Below are 18,110 nucleotides of genomic sequence, written 5' to 3'. Positions count from 1 at the left end.
GTCTGAGGGGGTGGCAACATATGGTAATTCACAATATTGAATCTGCCGTCACACTGACAGACTGATATGCATTGGTGACATAAGGTCAGAATTACTGGGTTTTTGGACTTTGTCCATCATCCGGTATTCCAAAAGCTACAAAACACAGTGTTTCAGAAACTGCATCTCCTTCTGTTCGCAGATTAGGGAGGGAGACACCCGCTATGTTGGGTCCCTAAGAAAGAGCTGACCTCAATCACTGGGCTAGCTGTTTAGGATGGTTGTTTCTGTCCTCAGGTGAGGGGTGAGACACCTAGTGATTGAAGTTAGCTCTTTCTAAGGGACCCAACAGAGAATGTTGGGAATTGAGACTTCTTTCCCCTTTAATTCCTTGACTTATGATCCATGACTGCATATGTGTTTGCTCTACAAGTTGTTGCATGTTATTTGCCGAGCCAGTAAACACTTCTGCGGTGTGATGTAACAGCAGCTGTGCTGCTGGAGGGGATGTTTCCTACTTGTCCGGTATATATTGTCACGTGTAGAGGGGCTAAGTGTGATGACTTCTAGTTTGGATGACTGGATTTATTAACAGCTTGTTGCTTCAGTCCTTGCCTCCATGCTGTCTGTCAACACCACTTATGACACCAGTGTAACATGTTTGGCTACTGATGACACCGTTCAGATTGTTAATTGGTTTATTTAACAACATACAAGTTGTAACTACAATTGACTATAACACTGTTGTGGCTTTACACAATTTACAAACCCTACACACTACTCTCTTCACACTATCTTCACTATCTTCACTGTCTTCACTATCTTCAGCATTCCATTCCTCTTCCCCCAGCTGTCTCGCACTCACTCCAAATACTAACTGACACTGTCTTCCGCAGTTCGTACATTTCAACTTATTCCTTAGGTATTCCAGTCTCTCTTATAAATCCTCAGTTGGACAGCGTAAAACACAGTTTGCTTCACTGTTGCGTGATGTCGTGTTTACAGAGGCGTTGCTTGGCAACGCTGCCAAGAGTTGTTTATTTCTGCATAGCACCCAGAGCAACAGAGAGACACCGCTTTCCTTACTGTTGAGTAATAAAGTGATGTCGCAAGAATACGCCCCTCGAGGTCTTATTTCGTGAGAGAGTAGGTGTCTCACCCCTCATATGAGGACGGAAACAGATCCAGTTTCCAAAACATTAAGTTCTCCATTTTTTAGCATACTGGACAATGAGCAAAGTCTGAAAACCCAGTAATTCTGAGTGTTGTACACTATCGTCAGAACCCTTCAGAATCTGACATAAGGTCAACTTTCATTCCGTATGCCCCACATTGACTGTGATGGTGGAGGTGGAATTGACCCTTGAAATGTTGGTTTTAACTGTCAACGTTGGTGTGGTTGTTCTTCCGAGAAGATTTCAGTGCTCGCTGTTGTGTAGCTGAAAGCCGTAGTGCTGATCCAGAATTGAACTACGTAAGATGACTGCTGTATTTTTAAGAATTTTATTATGACTATGAAACATCATTCCTTTGTGATTTTATGGTTGTATTTATTTATGTATTTTTTGTTTATTTTACATAATACGTACAAGGGAGGTTGGCGGCACGCGGTAGCGTAGTTGGTTGAGGCACTATGCTACAAGCTGGAAGGTCGCGGGTTCAAGTCCCAATGATGTCATTGGATTTTTTTTCAATTGACCTAATCCTTCCAGCTGCACTATGGCCCTGGGGCTGACTCAGCCTCTAACAGAAATGAGTTCCAGGAACTAATTAAATAGTTTTCCTAAGGAGTAAAGAGCGGCCATTGTGTAACGCTGACAACCTTACCACCATCTTTGAGCCGATTGTCTAGATAATGTGGGACCCTCGACATCTCACAACCCTATGGGCTTTCACGGCCTGTTACAGAGATAGCTTTACTTTTTTACTTTACAATGGAGGTTAATTTGTCATTTTCCTATCCCTCAGATGTTCCTTGATGGAGCTCATTGTATCATATCCACTTGTCAGTTCTGTGCAGTAGCTGAGTTTTTGAGGCACCGTGCTACAGGCTGGAAAGTTGCGGGTTCGATTCCCAGTTATGCCATTGGTTTTTTCTATTTACCTAATCCTTCCAGCAGCACTGTGACCCTGGGGTTGACTCAGCCTCTGACAGAAATGAGTACCAGGAATATTCTTGGCGGTAAATGGCAGCCGGCACATAAGACTGACAGCCTCACCACTATCTGTGAGCCAATCATCTAAAAAATGTGGGAGCCTCGATGTCTCACAACCTTATGGGTCTATGGCCTCTTGCAGGGATAGCTATACCTTTTTTATTTCTAAGTTCTTTCATCGCTGTGATGTGGAGTGCTTTTTAAGCTACATTCATTCAAAGGGATGTTAGGCTTTGGGAATCATGATGTTCATATGTGAAGGTGTGGGCTACTTTATGCTTATGATTGTACATTAAACGTTACTTCTCTTACATATATTTTGTCATGTATTATTTATTTACTTTACTTTTAAGGTTTTATGAACATGTCGGTGAGTATTAGGGTTCAATAAAATATGGGCAATTTCTGGAACTTCTCTTGGCTGGTGGTTTAAGTAGAAACAGGAGAATGGGTAATGTCCAGAAGCACATTAATTGTATTAATATACCATCATCACAAACTTTTAGATATTATTTGCTATTAGCTTTTCAAGAAGATCTGTTCTTAATGGAAATAGTTTATTTAGTGTTTATTTACTTACATGGTTTTTATCTCCTGCATGGAGGTCCTATTCTCTGTTTTATAATTTACTGAAGCAGATCAGGTGCCTGTCAGTTTAGAAGACGAACTGTTTGTGCAGTGCATACATACAAACACATGTGCACACATGCACACAAGCATACACACATGAAGTAAGGTAAAGTTCCCACTATGCTTAATTACCATGGCATGAAGTTGAAGGGAGCTGGAAGTATAGATTAACATATTCTTAACATTAACATTCAGCACTTCATGCTGTGGCCACTTTCTCCTCCAGAGAAAGAGCTCCCAGTACCTGCTGGGTAGGAGACTGGGTGAGGCCCATTTCTGCTATGGGCGCTATGAAAATGGGGAATATTTTTCCTTTGCCAGGAATCAAACCCTGATCCCTTGGCTATCTAGCACATAACTCATCACTTTTTTTTTTATTGCTAGTGGGATAGGACTAAGTCCCTTGTACTGCGGCCACTTCTGGCCTATTGTACTAGCCCCAAATGATAGGTGAGGGGGATTGAGGAGCAATTGGTGGAATGAAGATTGGAGAAAACCTGCCCCAGCGCCATTTTGTCCACCACAAATCCCTCTTGACCAGACCCGGGATCAAACCCAGGCCGCTGCGATGGGAACCATATAATGTTACTCTCTGAACAAAACTTTCATTCTTCTTGTTGTATGTTGTTTTAAGAAATGTTTGTGTTTTCAGATGTGGCTGTTCTTAGTAGAACGTGCATTGAATTCTGGTCAAGTTCCTTAGCTGTGATAAGGTTTGTAGCATGTGTGTGGGTTGTAACAGAAATGTAGTGCATCACCCCGTCCCACAATGCACCTGTGACCACTGCATAGGTAGCTCTTTCCATGCTTCTCATATTTTTTCATGCAGTACTGAGAAACATGGTCTGTATTTGGAAGCTAGTAAGGCTGTAGTCCTTTGGTGGGCTCTTGTTAACATAGTAATGAATCCTCAGGTTTGATGAAAGGTGTGTTGTCTTTTCTGTACCTGAACAGTTGTTAGCTTCTGAAGAAGGATTCTACTTCAAGTTAAACTGTTTACCTAGTTACAGTGTACATCCCATTTGTGTGGCAAACAAAAACTTGTGGTCATTACAGTATTTGAAAGTATACTGTCTTTGGGAATTGATATCATGTTCCAGAAGATAGTGATTTTTGTAGTTGTCATAAGAACCTCAAATCGAACACATACCCCTAATTCACCTTTTCTGATTTAATTGGTATTAAAGTATGTGTAAATATGAAGTTTTTAAATTGATGGCCCAGTTTACACTGATAAAGTAAATTTTGTATTTAATCATTTTTGCTGAAGATATTTGGGTGCCAAAATAAACTTGTTCACTCAGGTACTTCAGTATCACAGCAGACGTAGGCTGCACAGAGAAAATCATGTGGAATTGACTGTAAAGTGTCCAGTTCTTGGGTGAGACCGGTGAGACACCCTGTTGCATTTGGTTATGTCATACAATGACAGTATGGCGTAAATGGCAATAGCATGTATCAGGATACTGTTGTAAATGATTTTAAAGTGGAAGTGTGTATGAAATACAGTACAAACTATTTGAACATGAGAAAAGATAACCCAGCTTTTGTTATAAATAATTTGTGCAACGGCAAATGCAAGTAGACCACACTCATAGGCTGCATCGCGTTCAAGAACCACCACGAAGTCAGAAGAATCGTTTTTCTTTATTTGTGGTATTAGCAATGGTGAAGACATGCATGAAGGGGGAGGATTGGTTGTAAGATAAATTACCGATCGTACTACCGACGCTGGACTAAGGATTTTCATCCCAAAGCTGACAGATGGCAATGCAGTTGGATGACGTATTATCATAATCGCTAGGAAACGAAAGGAGGTAGATGTTGGTGTGTATAATTGTTTATTGTGACATAATGGTCCGAAAAAAGGAATAGTATCAGTAATGAGCATGTTGAATGAAAGTATATGGTTAGCTTGTATTGAAATATTTTTAATTTTGCGTGTTTATAACGGTCGTGTAGAAGAACACGGTTCGTTTCGCTGTTAGGTATTGAGGTTAGGTTATGTTACCAGGCGTGGGAGTTAAAAAGATTTCCACATTCATTTCCATTAATCGGAAATGCTTTGTCATTTCATATTGTGTAATTACAATAATTAGTTAACTTCGGTACTGTCAGACAGTTTCTCTGATTATTTATTCAAGAAGTGATGCGTGAATAACATGGACTGATTGTGGAATCGTGGAATGTTTAGATGATTACCGGACTGTAAAACAGCGAAGTGTTTACGTAATTGGAATAGTTCGTTACTATTCCTTGTGTTCCGTTTATATACACAGTTCAGTCCTTGGTATAGTGCCTTATTGCTGTCACTGCCACATGCTTTTGCTACTAAAGTACTAAAATGGCAGCTGTAGTAATGTGCAAGAATGCAAGCACTGATGTCACCAAAACAATAATTTAAAAGATGTCAGAAACAACAGACAAGTAGTGAGTTATAGTATTTAAGTTCAGTACTGTTAGCTTGCTGTGGAGCCTCAGTGTTCCGTGAAGGGTTGACAGGGACTCTGTGTACATATTTTGGAACATCTATACGACATAGTAACCTCCTATAAGTGTCTCTGAATTCAGGTTTTAAGTACAGTTAGTAATCCCAACATATCTATTGTAATCTAGCTAAGCTGCCAAACCTTCATTCATTTTGTCTTGTCACTTATGCAGACACAAATTAATTTAAATTCCAGAAGTAATTGGTGTCTCTATTGTAAAATTATAGTCATATTTTTTCCAGTGCAGTTTTGTTAATGACTGCCAGCCACAAAAGTAATTGATTAAAGTGCCAAAGGAGTGTGGCAGTATGCCTCCATGACACTGATGATATTGGTTTAGTTTTGTTGACATTATCTCTTTTAAATATCACATACCTTTATGTAAAATCATAATTTTTTGTGGCTGTATTTTCTTATTTGTGTGTGTATTACATGGTTTGAATAGGTGGCCCAAGAAGCTGCTAATGTTTCTTTGTTTTTCTCAGTTTTGCTAGGGCTGTTACCTGTATTTTCATGTCCTTAATTCATGATTCATAGCCATTGTATCATTTGATGCATGTAAGCTATGCAACTAACACAGTATACCTGTTATACAGGTAGATCCAGTTACAGGTATAAATGTATATCTGTAATACAGGTATACAGTTATACCTGTAACTGGATCTACTAGAATATAATAAAGATATGATATGATATGGTATGATTAAGAATGAAAGCAAGAACATCTGCAAAAACAACTTTGTTCCGCTACTTTTCCTGTCCTTAATCTACGTGTTACTTTTTATGTTCTCAGCTAAAAATGGAACTTTCTATGACCCCTGATGGTTTGGGTGATGTGGATGGATTTGGAGGTCTTTTGGGTATTCCTCTTGGCCAGCCACATGCTCTGGAAACCTACGGTACTAAGTGCAGAAGGTAAGGTGTGAAAGTCATATGATTTCAAGCTTACACGGCGACTGTGTGCGGCCAAGACTTCTTGAACGAACAGCCATGTTAGAGTGTGGAGTTAGTATCGAGCATTTCAGACACACTCTCTCTGTCATCACTGGCAGCGTTCAGTGTGACGAGTGTTTCCTGCACATATTGTATTTCTGCCACAATATATTTGCACTGCTGGAGGAGCATTGGGTGAAATCATGCAGTGAGGATTCACAATCCATGTTGCTTCATGTTGGTCTATTCTTATCATCCATTTTGATGGGAAGTAAGCAAGCGCTAAAGACAAGCTACATGGATTGTGATGATTGACTGCTGGACTCCATCCACTACTCTCCCAGGAGTGCAAGAGCGAGAGTATGAGCTTTGCAGATCAGTTGCGAGCGCATCTAGTACCCCATCTAGGAGCTGTGAGGAGCCCTTTCCCTGAATGCAGTGTGGTGGATATGGGAACTGGTTGTTAACATCCATTAATGTTGAGGTTAAAGATAGGTAATAGTTTTGTCTGTACTGTCCATCAGCGAGGGGATGGCGAGGCAAGTGGTGGTAAGAACTAGTTAATATTCATACTTTTCTACATTTCAGGACACAACGCAAGTGTATGAACAGCAACAGGAAACATAGTACATGTGGGATTATAATTTTGGCTCTGTTTTGTATGGATGTGAAACTTGGTCTCTTACAGTAAGGGAGGAATCTAGACTGAGGGTGTTTGAGAACAGGGTGCTCAGGAGAATATTTGGATCCAAGAGGTATGAAACAATAGGCTGGAGAAAATTGCACAGTGAGGACCAGTGAACATGGTAATAAACATTTGGGTTGGTTAAAATGCTGGGAAATTCTTGAGTAGCTGAGCGACTGGCAGCTTCTCATGAAGGACTCAGATACCTGGAGTTATACTACCCATGGATGGGCCTTGGTAAGTGCCTTGCCTTTCCTAAATTGCAAGGTAGCACCTCCGATGGTGTATCTTGTTTAATAGATACATTGCAAGTCTCTAGTTGGGTGGTCATTCTGCTTGAACTTTGCAGTAGTTCTCGTTCTATCAAACGTCGAAGATTTGATGATGAGTTGGTGGAATCGAGCCTTGGTACATCAGGGAACCTTGCTTCCAAGATGGCCCGAAATCGCATGCAGTCTACGGCTAGTCCGGGACTCAGTCAGTACACCACCACATATAGTTCACGTGTTCCTTCAACACCTAGTTCCAGCTGTGCTCCAGGTCTGTACATATCGACTATAATAAAATCTCTGTTATGGTACATCATACTAAGCGCTATTGATATGTGAGTTCATGTGCAAGGGCACACTGTATATTAGGCATGAAATAATCCATCAAATACACAAAATGTTATAATATTGTATAATTCTTACGATACCATCAACATGTATCTGGTATTAGGTAAAGTTGTCCCTGTGCTTAACAAAATAAACATTACACCATGAAGATATATTTGGGAGTGGGTATATATATCCACATTTTCTTGACCTTGGCACTAGCTGGAGGTGAGTGGTCACCTTCACGCCCCGGCCACTTTACCTGCAGGGAAAGAGCCCCCAGTACCAATTGGCTAGGAGGTTGGGTGGGTCCCAGAGCTGGTCTGGATGATGTGGAGAAGAGAGAATTCTTGAACCTACCGGGACTCGAACTCCGACCCCTCGGTCATCCAGCCCGTAGCCAGTTGCTGTACCGACTACACTACCCCAGCTCTTCATGTCTGTTATTAATAATGTTTATTCTTACCCACTTTCAACCCTGTCTGTGGCTCATCTTGAGCTGGTGTACACACTTACACATCAGTCATCTGAATAGTCATTCCATACATTCTAACAGAAGACGGGTCCGTTGTAGTAGATGAGAAGAAAGACTATTAATATAGATAGTTGTGTTGATAGAATTGTAAGAAGTACATGTATAAAACGCAACATGATGCCACAGTCAAAGTTCATAATATTGATTACTGAGTAGAGAAATTCTGCTCTAAAGATACACAAGAATTAATTATCTTATATGTAATTTGAGAAAGTTAGAAAATTACAGTTGTTGAATATGCAAAGAAGAATATTATATAGTAATGTCATAATTTTGACAGTTGCTGGGATATGGGTAATTCGCTGGCAGGGCTACTGAAGTTCCAATATGTGCCATAACACAATGGAGACAATTATTATGGCAGATTGAAATGTTTAAAGGTTTAAGAATTTAAACATAAGTAGATTGCAGTTAATTTATTTTTTGTAAATTGGGTCTGAGGTTCTCACAACAGTGACTATGAAGAACCGTATCTCCTCAGATGTGACCCCATGTATTCCGGCAGAAATTTACTGACATTTTGGTAGAATATACTTTCTCCATTTTCCCAGTCATAACTTAAGCCAAGCAAGTAACCAGCAAGAATCGCTGTTTTTGCTGCCTGCTTCTATTAGGTTACTGGCATGCTTTACTCTTTCAACCTGAAGATGGAGACAGTTTATTCCTCTGAAATGACAGTGAGTCTCTACTCAGCTACACAGTATCGTGTATCAGAACGTGGTACTCTTTGTTTTTATAAGTTGTTGAATTTTTATTCTGTATATAATGTTTCTGGATTTCTTGTGGCAATGTTTAGCAGAGCTTGGGTCATCCAATAGTGTTGTGACGTTGCCATCAGTGATGACTCCGCTGGCACTACCCGAAAACCGACAGCCACGACGCAGTGCTAACAAACCTTCTTCATCTGGAGGGCGACGAAGCAGACGGCCTCGACACACCCACTCGGTAGCCACCAAAGATCTTGGGCGATGGAAGCCAACCGATGACTTGGCACTCATCACTGGCGTTCAGCAGGTTAGTTTGTTTTGTTTGGGTTAGTGAATTAACGTGGAAAGAGCCGTTTCACAGCAGCTGTTTCTGATTGTGTCTCTCTTCGTGGTTAGTCCCTTAACAGTCTCACACTTCAGGTGAAGTGCACTGCTCTCCTTAGTAGTTTCGTTTCATAAAATGAACATCCATGAAATCTGAATTTGGCTGGATCCTCATAGGCATGTATTCTGTGTGAGGCTTATTCTTTTTGTTCTTGCATCTTGCACAAATGGGGTTATTTACTAACCCAATTTCAGTGCTTTCAGGTGACAATGCCCTGTATTCAGTCATGTCACGTACCTCACCTCGTTCCTAATTAATTGTAATAGTTCTCTAGTTCTTTATGCAGAGGCTTCTTGAAGTTAGCCTTCTGTATGTTTGCCCTGCTGTGGACTTGAATTGTTATGTGGGTAGAGCTCTGTTATGTATATTTCAAGCCTATTTGACGCCTACTTGTCAGAATATTGTCCCCAGTACCCAAAGTTGGATACTAACACTGCTCCATATTATATTGATAGTTCTGTACTTCAGTGCTCACATATTCTAGTTCTGCCAGATAATACAGGGCCGTTTTTGCATAGTTCCCTATTCCCAGTTACGGAACTAATGGTCCATAACCGTGATCACAAAACCCAGTCATTGGAGTTGGTGCACATCTTCGTGACTCTTAGGGTATGACACCACTTATTCTAGTAGATTGTTACCAATGTTTTGGAGGAACCTACTGTCTCTGTCTTTGAGGTAGGAGAGTGACCTTTCTACCCTGAAGGTGGAAGCAGATTGACAACCATCTACCAGACTGTTTAGAATGTGAAGCCGACCAGTCACTTTCATCTAGTACTGAGGTGAAGAATGGTGGATCTATAAAAACAGCTGTAATAGGTTTTCTGTGTGTGTCACTAGGTAGCAGCACAGTCCAGCTTCATGACAGTCTATGTAGCAGATGCACATGTTTATAGGCTGGTTTCAATAGTCAAAATGGTGATTGTGCTTGAGGAGTGTATTACCAAAGAGCAGTTTCTGTTGTGCGTTTTTATGGACAAAAGGGCTCAATACAAAAGATATTCATAAAGAAGTGTTTCCTGTTTATGTTGGGAAGTGTTTATTGCATAAAGGCAGACATTTCACTGATGACGCAAAGGTTGAAATGGAGGTGCGGAAGTGGCTGAGACAACAGTCGAAAGACTTCCATGCTGCGGGTTTTGACAGACTGGTAAAGCGATGAGACAAATGGAGGATATGACGAGAAATAAATCTTTTTTTTCCAGGATCGAATATCACATGTTTTACTTTTTTTATCCATTTGTGACCTATTTACTGACTCTTCATCGTATATGGAAATAAGTTGATATGGTAGGTACGTGGTAATGGATCTCTAAAATAGTGATGTCCTCATTGAAGTTTATTGAACTATAGAATAAGTGTGAAGTGTAACAATTATGTAGCTGGTACTCTTCTGTTTTATTACTTACTCACTCATGGAGCTGAGTCCTTCTGGAGGAGCCGCCAATTCTGCAGCTACTCAAGAACTTCCCAGCATTTTATGGAACCCGAAGGTTCATTACCGTGTTCACAAGAGCCCTCCACTGGTCCCTATTCTGAGCCAGATCTATCCAATCCACACCATCCTATCCTATCTCTAAGATCCATTCTAATACTGTCCACCCACCTATGCCTTGGTCTTCCCTGTGGTCTCTTTCCTTCTGGCTTTCCCATAAATTTTCTATACGCATTCCTCGTCTCCCCTATTCGTGCTACATGACCTGCCCAAACCCATGCTAACCGCTCACTTCCACTGGTGCCACAGTTCAGAATATGTGGAGCTCTACCTCCACCCCTCCATGTGTCTTAATAGCATGGTGTTTAATTAAGCTTGGGTACATTTGCTTTTACACCTAGGCATCACAGGTGGTCTTCTCACTTGAGGGTTTTGGAATGAAATGTGTCATGGGGTTTCCTTTCAGACCAATGACCTGCGGACAGTTCATCGAGGCACCAAGTTTTCCTGCAGGTTTACGGTGCAAGAACTTCAGCAGCGATGGTACGCTCTGCTGTACGATCCAGCCGTATCTCGTGTGGCTGTGGCTGCCATGCGGAACCTTCACCCAGAACTCATCGCAAATGTGCAAAGCCGTGCACTCTATTCCAAGGCCGAGGAGCAACTGCTTGGCACAATAAAGTCGGTGAGTGCCGTTGTAAGGAAGCATGCCCAGTGTCATGGGATTAACTCCATCTTTGAATTGTAGGTGGCTGTTCTCCTGAGTAAGGAATTTCCTACTTGTTTCATCAGATTGATCACAAACTCAAATATAAAGTAACATTAAACCTTTTTCTAAGGTTTTATATACGTTTCTTCCCGTCACTGGCTCAGTGTCACCCATTTCATTCATCTGGATTTAGTTCTGTCAACCAGTGTTAAGTGAAATGCGCAAGTTGTGAAGTTTCTCAATCTGTAATTTTCTTTATTTGTCTCTTGATTCCTGTTTAGTTCAGATATTCTTCAGGGTGTAATGTGTTCTTCCAGGTTTCACTGCATTATAAAACAGCAGGTAAAGTTACTGCAGAATTTGTAGATCGTTGGCCTACTTCATGAAAAATTTATGTTCTTAGTACTTTACCTTTTGCCTCCATTTCTTCACTGTCAGCTTTCATAAACCATTCTCTGTAGCTTTCAATTAATGTGTACATGTTGTATATAGTTCTGCTGTTATTTGTGACTTTAGATGACATGACACAGCAGATCTGCCCTTGCTACCAGTATTCTTCTCTCAGGATACCTCAGTTGGTACAGCAAAGGGCCAGATGGTCTGGGTTCAATACCTGGAAGGGCAAGATCTTACTTTTCTCCACAGTGTCCAGACTGGCTCTGAGGCCTATTCAGCTTCCTGTCCAGTGGGAACCTGGCCCTTCCCCTGGGGTAGAGTGGCTGGAGCATGAAACTGACCGCTCACCTACATCTGGCGTCAAGGCCGAGAATGGTGGAGCTATACCTCCATTCCCCCATATGCCTTCATGGCATAGTGCTAAATTAGTTAGGCACAAGAACAACTTTGTCTTTACTTTTACATTTTTGTTTTATTGTGTGATGTTGTGCTGTGCTTGTTTCAGACATCACAGCCAGGACTTGAAGTGTTTCAGAACCTCCTGGAACAGAACCCACACATTTTATACCCTTCACGCACTGCGAAGGCTTTGTTGACACACTGGCAACTCATGAAGCAGTACCACTTACTGCCAGATCAGACAGGTAACTTGATGGATCAAAATGAGGTGCTAATGTAGTAAAGGCTGATCCAAGTAACTAAAATTTAACACCATATCAGTGCATGCAGTTTGAGAGTGTTTCTTCATGAAAGCGTTGAATCCATGTTGTGGTACAATTAACTGCCACACTCATGGAGGATGTTGAATAAGGTTCTGTCACCTCTTCAAACAGTTGGTGCAGATACAAGATAAAGGATCTTGAGAACATGCAATTTGAATATTTTAAACTTATTTACATGTTCAGCTTTATCGATGTTCTGTTAGTGTTCTGTATCAAATTGAAAGAATGTGGAACAGAAGACTGTATGATGTAAATATAAGGGACATATCTTCTTTTACCCCGCTGTTTAGTTCAGTCTCTGCCACGAGGGGAGCACGTCCTCAACTTCTCAGATGCGGAGGAACTCATCAATGATACGGAGCTGACTGAGACACAAGATGAGGTTTTGGAACAAGAGTTGGCTGTGGCAGACAGGTGAATTAATGAATTGTAGTTGAAGATATATTTCTTTATATTTTAGTACAAATCTGTTGCAACTGCTGTTGGAATTTTAAGTGCTTGAAGCATAGCGAATACCACACTTCTTTTCCAGCAGAAGTAAACTAATATGTAAAATAGACCCACAACATTGAGATGCAGTAATCTTGCTAACTGCAGATATCGTGTGGCTGTGGTCTTGCGTTTATAACCGTTTTGTTATCTGTGGTGTTTGGTTTTGTCTGTCTGCTGTTTTTTGTGCCTGTACAAACGAAAAATTTGTGGCTTTCGTGCCAAGAAATCCATATTTGTTTGGAGAATGTTTGTATTGGCACACAAAATCAGTTTATAGTGAACTCCTGGTTATCTGTATACAAGCATCTGGAATTCTCTCACAACCACCAATGATTTTTGAAAAAATGTACCAGTTTTATTTCAGAAACAAGGTTGTGATGCACATCTGTTCACCTGCCACAAGTTAGTGTCTGAGAAGATTGTGAAATGTGTGAAGTTGTATATATCAGTTATTCTGTTAGGAAACTAAACCAGTGCTCAGATATTTAGGATGTGGTCTGATGGGTTGTGCTGTAGGTGGTTGGCAATGTTTGAGGGGTACTCCTCCCACTTTAGAAGGTTGAGGAAATGGGTCCTTTGAAACAGTGATGAAACTCATATGACAGTCTAAACTTTCATCACTGTGAAAACCTCAAGAGCTCATATTTGGGTAGTATACTCATCATTTGAGACTTCAAGATTTATCTTTTCTGGGATGTGACCCTTTGGTGTCCAGTAGAACTTTACGCACATTTGGAAGAACCTGCTAATGGAGACGTATCACATTATGTGGGGTCAAATCTCAGAATATGGCATCTTTGCAGTCACTGCCATGAGAACCTCTTATCTTGCCTATCAGCACTTGGTTCCAACTGATAATATTTTTATGTTACAGACACGCAAAGAAGGAGATTCGACATCTTGAAAATGAGTTAGGCCGTTGGCAGGTTCTTGTTGATTCTGTAACTGGCATCAGCCCCCCTGATTTTGACAATCAAACACTGGCAGTGTTACGGGGAAGGTTGGTGAGATATCTCATGAGATCACGAGAGGTTTGTAAATTTCAGCTTACTTAAAAGTTTGTGACAGTGGTATGTTAATACAATAGTTGACTTTTTGGACATTGTATTTTTATTTGAAACAATGTTTCAGAGACTGGACTTTGTCCTTGTCCACAAATAAAAAGCCTACCCAGTTGCCCCCTATCACTGGAAACATGGACTGACTCTGTTAATAGAGCTCAACTGAATGGGCTTTTTGCCTGAGGGTGGAGACAGAGTCGTTTCCAAAACATTTTTTTATAAAAATAGGAAGATAAATAATGTCCAAAAAGTCAATCATTGCCTCAGCTTACCTACTTATTGAACCATGGGATTAAGAAACCTGAAATTTATATGAAAAAAAAGTGATATGTCACTGTACCTGTTATAAGCCATGTCATTGGAAACCACATCATAACCTGGTATAAGGTCCATATTAGCACTTCAGGATTGGCTGTCTGGTTGACCGTCACACTTGTTCCCAGACATAGAATAGTGATATTTCTATTCATCTTCATTTTGTAGCTTCTTTTCCATTCAGTGGACAGAATGTCTCTCAGTCCCTCATTTCATTACACATTCTCTCCTTTTTAATTTCTTGCCAGCTCTGTCTTCACCTCCTAGTGTTCTCAAGCTCCTTGTTTAACCGTCTTGTTCTGGGTCATCCCATAGGCATTTTCTTTAAATTTTAATTCTAATTCCTTTCTCAGTACCCTTGTTTTGTTCATACATTCTCAACCATTATAATCATTTCTTCTCTAACTTTATTAACAAATTTTGAATTCCATCTCTAAAAATTTTGTTTATGATTTGAATTGTTTCATATTTGGTCCGTTACACTATCAATCACAAATTGTCAATGAATAATCCGTCGAGTGTAACAACGTTCTTAGGTCACTTATTTATTTCACTCGCCTTACATGTTTCGGTTCAAAAGAACCATCATCAGAGGCACGTTACAAACACATAAAACCACTGGCGTTGTATTGTACACAGTATGTAAGCTGCGTGATCTGCTACAGATGTCGGAGTGTATTTATGATTGTGTCATTTTTCTTATTTGGTACTTCTGAATAATTTCATATCCATTCCCTTGAGTTTGCTTTTATTTCTCCTTGAACGGGCTAAAGTTTCAGCATTGTATATTAATTTTGGTTTAAAATATACTTTATAGATTGTTATTTTGCATTTTTTCAGTTTCTTCTTCTCCCTCCACAATATTCCTTTTATAATTTTATACAGTGTAGAACTTCTGAGAGTCTGTTACATCTAGTACCTTGGATAATCATGAAACAAGCAATATCTTCAGCTGACAGACATTCTGAAAACTTTAGAATCACGGAGGATATTATTGTATCTGACACCCAACATAAATTTTCTTAGTATGTAATAAAATATCCCTTATTCTTGGTGTGTTCTTATTAGATGGTTCTGTGTGGTTGTGTCACAGCAAGTTGACTCAAGTGGTTATGTTTCTGCCTTGTATTTGGGAGATGCCTGATTTGAATGTGGTCATGGATGATGACTATTGTGAATGAAATTTTTTTTTCTTCGGTCCTTCCAGGCAGATGCTGATATGTTACCCTCAATTAGGCCATAACCACTTCCTTTCACATCCTTTCAAGTATATTATTCACTTATCCTATCATTTTAAAGTATGTAACCTGAGCTACTAAAAGTGTCATTAAATAAACTGCAAACAAACGAAACTAAACGGTGTGAGCGTCTGGACTGAATTTAAATGACTCAGGATAGGGCCCGGTGATGAGCTGTAATGAACATGGTAATGAATCTTCAGGTTCCATAACAGGTGAATACTCTGACCAGCTTGGTCACTGTCGACTTCTCTTGGTGTGCTGTGGAGTTACTTAATGTCATCGCAGTACTAGGGAATATGTTGTTTCTTCAGATTACGGTTGGACGTTCAACCCATGACCATACCGTGGACGTCGACCTCTCATTAGAGGGCCCTGCCTGGAAGGTGTCACGTCGGCAAGGGACCATTCGCCTACGAAACAATGGTGACTTTTTCCTGTCTAGTGAGGGAAAGAGAGCAATCTATGTTGATGGACGTCCAATTCTTGCTGGGAACAAATACCGACTTAATAACAACTCTGTTGTGGAGGCAAGTCTATGTTACGTTTTCTTATAAAGTTATTAAACATTATGGGGGCTTTAAAAACGCAGTAGAACCCCACCATAATGAGAGTTCATAATGGCATGAAGAATTTTTGCTATAATGAATACTCATTATAGGCGGTTTAGAATCCAGTTCACCTCAAAAATCAAACAGCGAAGTTCCTAAGAGAATGAATAGTTATTCTGTACTGCTTAAACAACACATGAATCATGTTATGAAACTTGAGGCAAGAAAGAAATTGAGTTTAATAGCATTGAATAGTCTTATTGTGGTTACTGTTAAAATAATGGTGGGAATTGTCATTTGTGTGATACTAACTGGTGAGCAATCCCACCACGGTGGCCTGGGTTCGATCCCGGGTCTGGTCAAGTGGGATTTGTGGTGAACAAAGTGGCGCTGGGGCAGGTTTTCTCCAAGTACTTTGGTTCCCCTGCTGATCTTCATTCCACCAATAGCTCCACAATCACCCTCCCCTATCATCTGGGGCTGGTACAGTAGGCCAGAAGTGGCCGCAAACATGGTAGCTTTATGCTGTAGTGCAAATTGCAAATGTATTTAGGACTAAATGTGTAGTGTGAACAGCAGTCATGTATTAATGACTAGACATGGGGTTTGGATTGGTAATTGGATTTATTGAACAGTTGTAACTACAAATAAGTATAATGCTACTGCTAATCTACACACTTACCAAATCACTACAGACTTAACAGCTTGTGTTTAATCTTTGCATTCCACAAGCTGATTAGATCAGCTTGGTGTGCTTGTGTTAAAACTGTCGGTTCTGTAAATAGATGGCATTAAATATGATATATCAGTGTTAGAGGAAGGAACAGGCTTTCATGATGTCTGTACCTGTTGTTATTTTAAGCTGCGCATTTTTCTGCGCAACTGCATTTATCCTCGAGCAATGTTGGTATTTCTATCAAGCGGTCATATGGCAGAACTTGTCACTCTGACGGTTAAAAGTTGTCGACATTTCCTGTGCATTCAGACATTCCTTGAAAAGTGTAAAAGTAATTTTAGGTTTGTTCAATATAGAAGTATGGCTAAAATTTAATTTCTTTGATTTTGTTCTTGTTGCAGATTGCAGGACTTCGCTTCATATTCCTGGTGAACCAGGATTTGATAAGCGTAATTCGCCATGAAGCTGCCAAGATGAACCTCCAGCCTTGAATAGTTTCTTGAGGTGATGGCTGGACTTAATGCTTCAGATGTTGGCCTTACACCTATGCCTCTTGAGGACTAGTTTCATGTGAACTCACATTTCTGATATCTTGACAGTTATTATCGTGGCTAATATAATCTTCCATGAGTAAATAAATTTCTTTGTTGGAGACATATGAATGTTGAGTGCCAGGTAAAACTTGAAAAGCCTACTATCCTAAGTATCCTACTGTATGCACTTGCTGTTATTATGCACTGCATTGCCTGTAATAATGAAACTCCTAGTCCGTTAAGAAATCAAATTACCGTTATAACCACAGAAATCCAATGTTGCATCCACCTTACAAATTTGTGTTGTTCTTATTACTGACTGTATAAGGTTAAGTCCATGTTCTTAATTTAATTAAGGACCACACCATGAAAATGTAAGGAGAAATGGAGGTATGGCTCCATCATTCTTGAGTAGATGTAGGTGAGTGGTCAGCTGCCACTTAACCACCTGAGAAAGTGTCCCTGGTGTGCATTGTGTAGGGGGCTGGGTTGGCCCCAGAGCCAGCCTGGACACTGGGGAAGAGAAAAATCTCTTGCTCCAGCTGGGAATTGAACACCAGCCATCCAGCTCGTAGCTGTCACTATGATCACTTGGGTACCTGAGGTCTGTTATTAATGATCTCTTCCTATTACCATATTTTGAATATAAGTCACACATTTTACACATTTTTTTTCCTCTCAAAAATTGAGGTGCATCTTAAATTTGAGGAATGTGCACCTTTCTGATTCTTTTCCCAAAACCCACATTCACATACTTAATGTGGCTTAAATTTGAGGGTGGCCGCAAGATTACAAAGACAGAGAAAAGGTGCAGCAGGTAAGAAACTCTGGTGGAAAGGTATTTTGAGTGATTTGGGAGACCAACAGGTGCAGAGATTGTTGAGCCA

At 40.3% G+C, this 18,110-nt stretch overlaps 1 protein-coding gene across 2 annotated transcripts; it reads left to right on the top strand.

Moving 5' to 3' along the window:
- The first annotated feature begins 7,036 nt into the window (after window positions 1-7,036).
- On the top strand, window positions 7,037-17,352 carry LOC111866879 (microspherule protein 1). 2 transcript variants are annotated; one of them, XM_033752456.1, is made up of 8 exons: window positions 7,037-7,412; window positions 8,803-9,017; window positions 10,997-11,215; window positions 12,141-12,279; window positions 12,648-12,771; window positions 13,724-13,880; window positions 15,778-15,993; window positions 17,092-17,352. In XM_033752456.1, the coding sequence occupies exons 1-8, from the start codon at window positions 7,100-7,102 to the stop codon at window positions 17,179-17,181; spliced, it is 1,473 nt and encodes a 490-aa protein (XP_033608347.1). In that variant the 5' UTR covers window positions 7,037-7,099; the 3' UTR covers window positions 17,182-17,352. The 2 variants fall into 2 exon arrangements, with proteins under 2 accessions (XP_033608347.1, XP_023711989.1); XM_023856221.2 differs by having other exon boundaries at window positions 8,800-9,017.
- Window positions 17,353-18,110: the final 758 nt, after the last annotated feature.

The sequence above is a fragment of the Cryptotermes secundus genome, unplaced genomic scaffold, assembly GCF_002891405.2.
Source record: "Cryptotermes secundus unplaced genomic scaffold, Csec_1.0 scaffold673, whole genome shotgun sequence".
NCBI classification, from domain to species: Eukaryota; Metazoa; Arthropoda; class Insecta; order Blattodea; family Kalotermitidae; genus Cryptotermes; species Cryptotermes secundus.
This window is presented reverse-complemented; position numbering and strand designations above follow the sequence as displayed.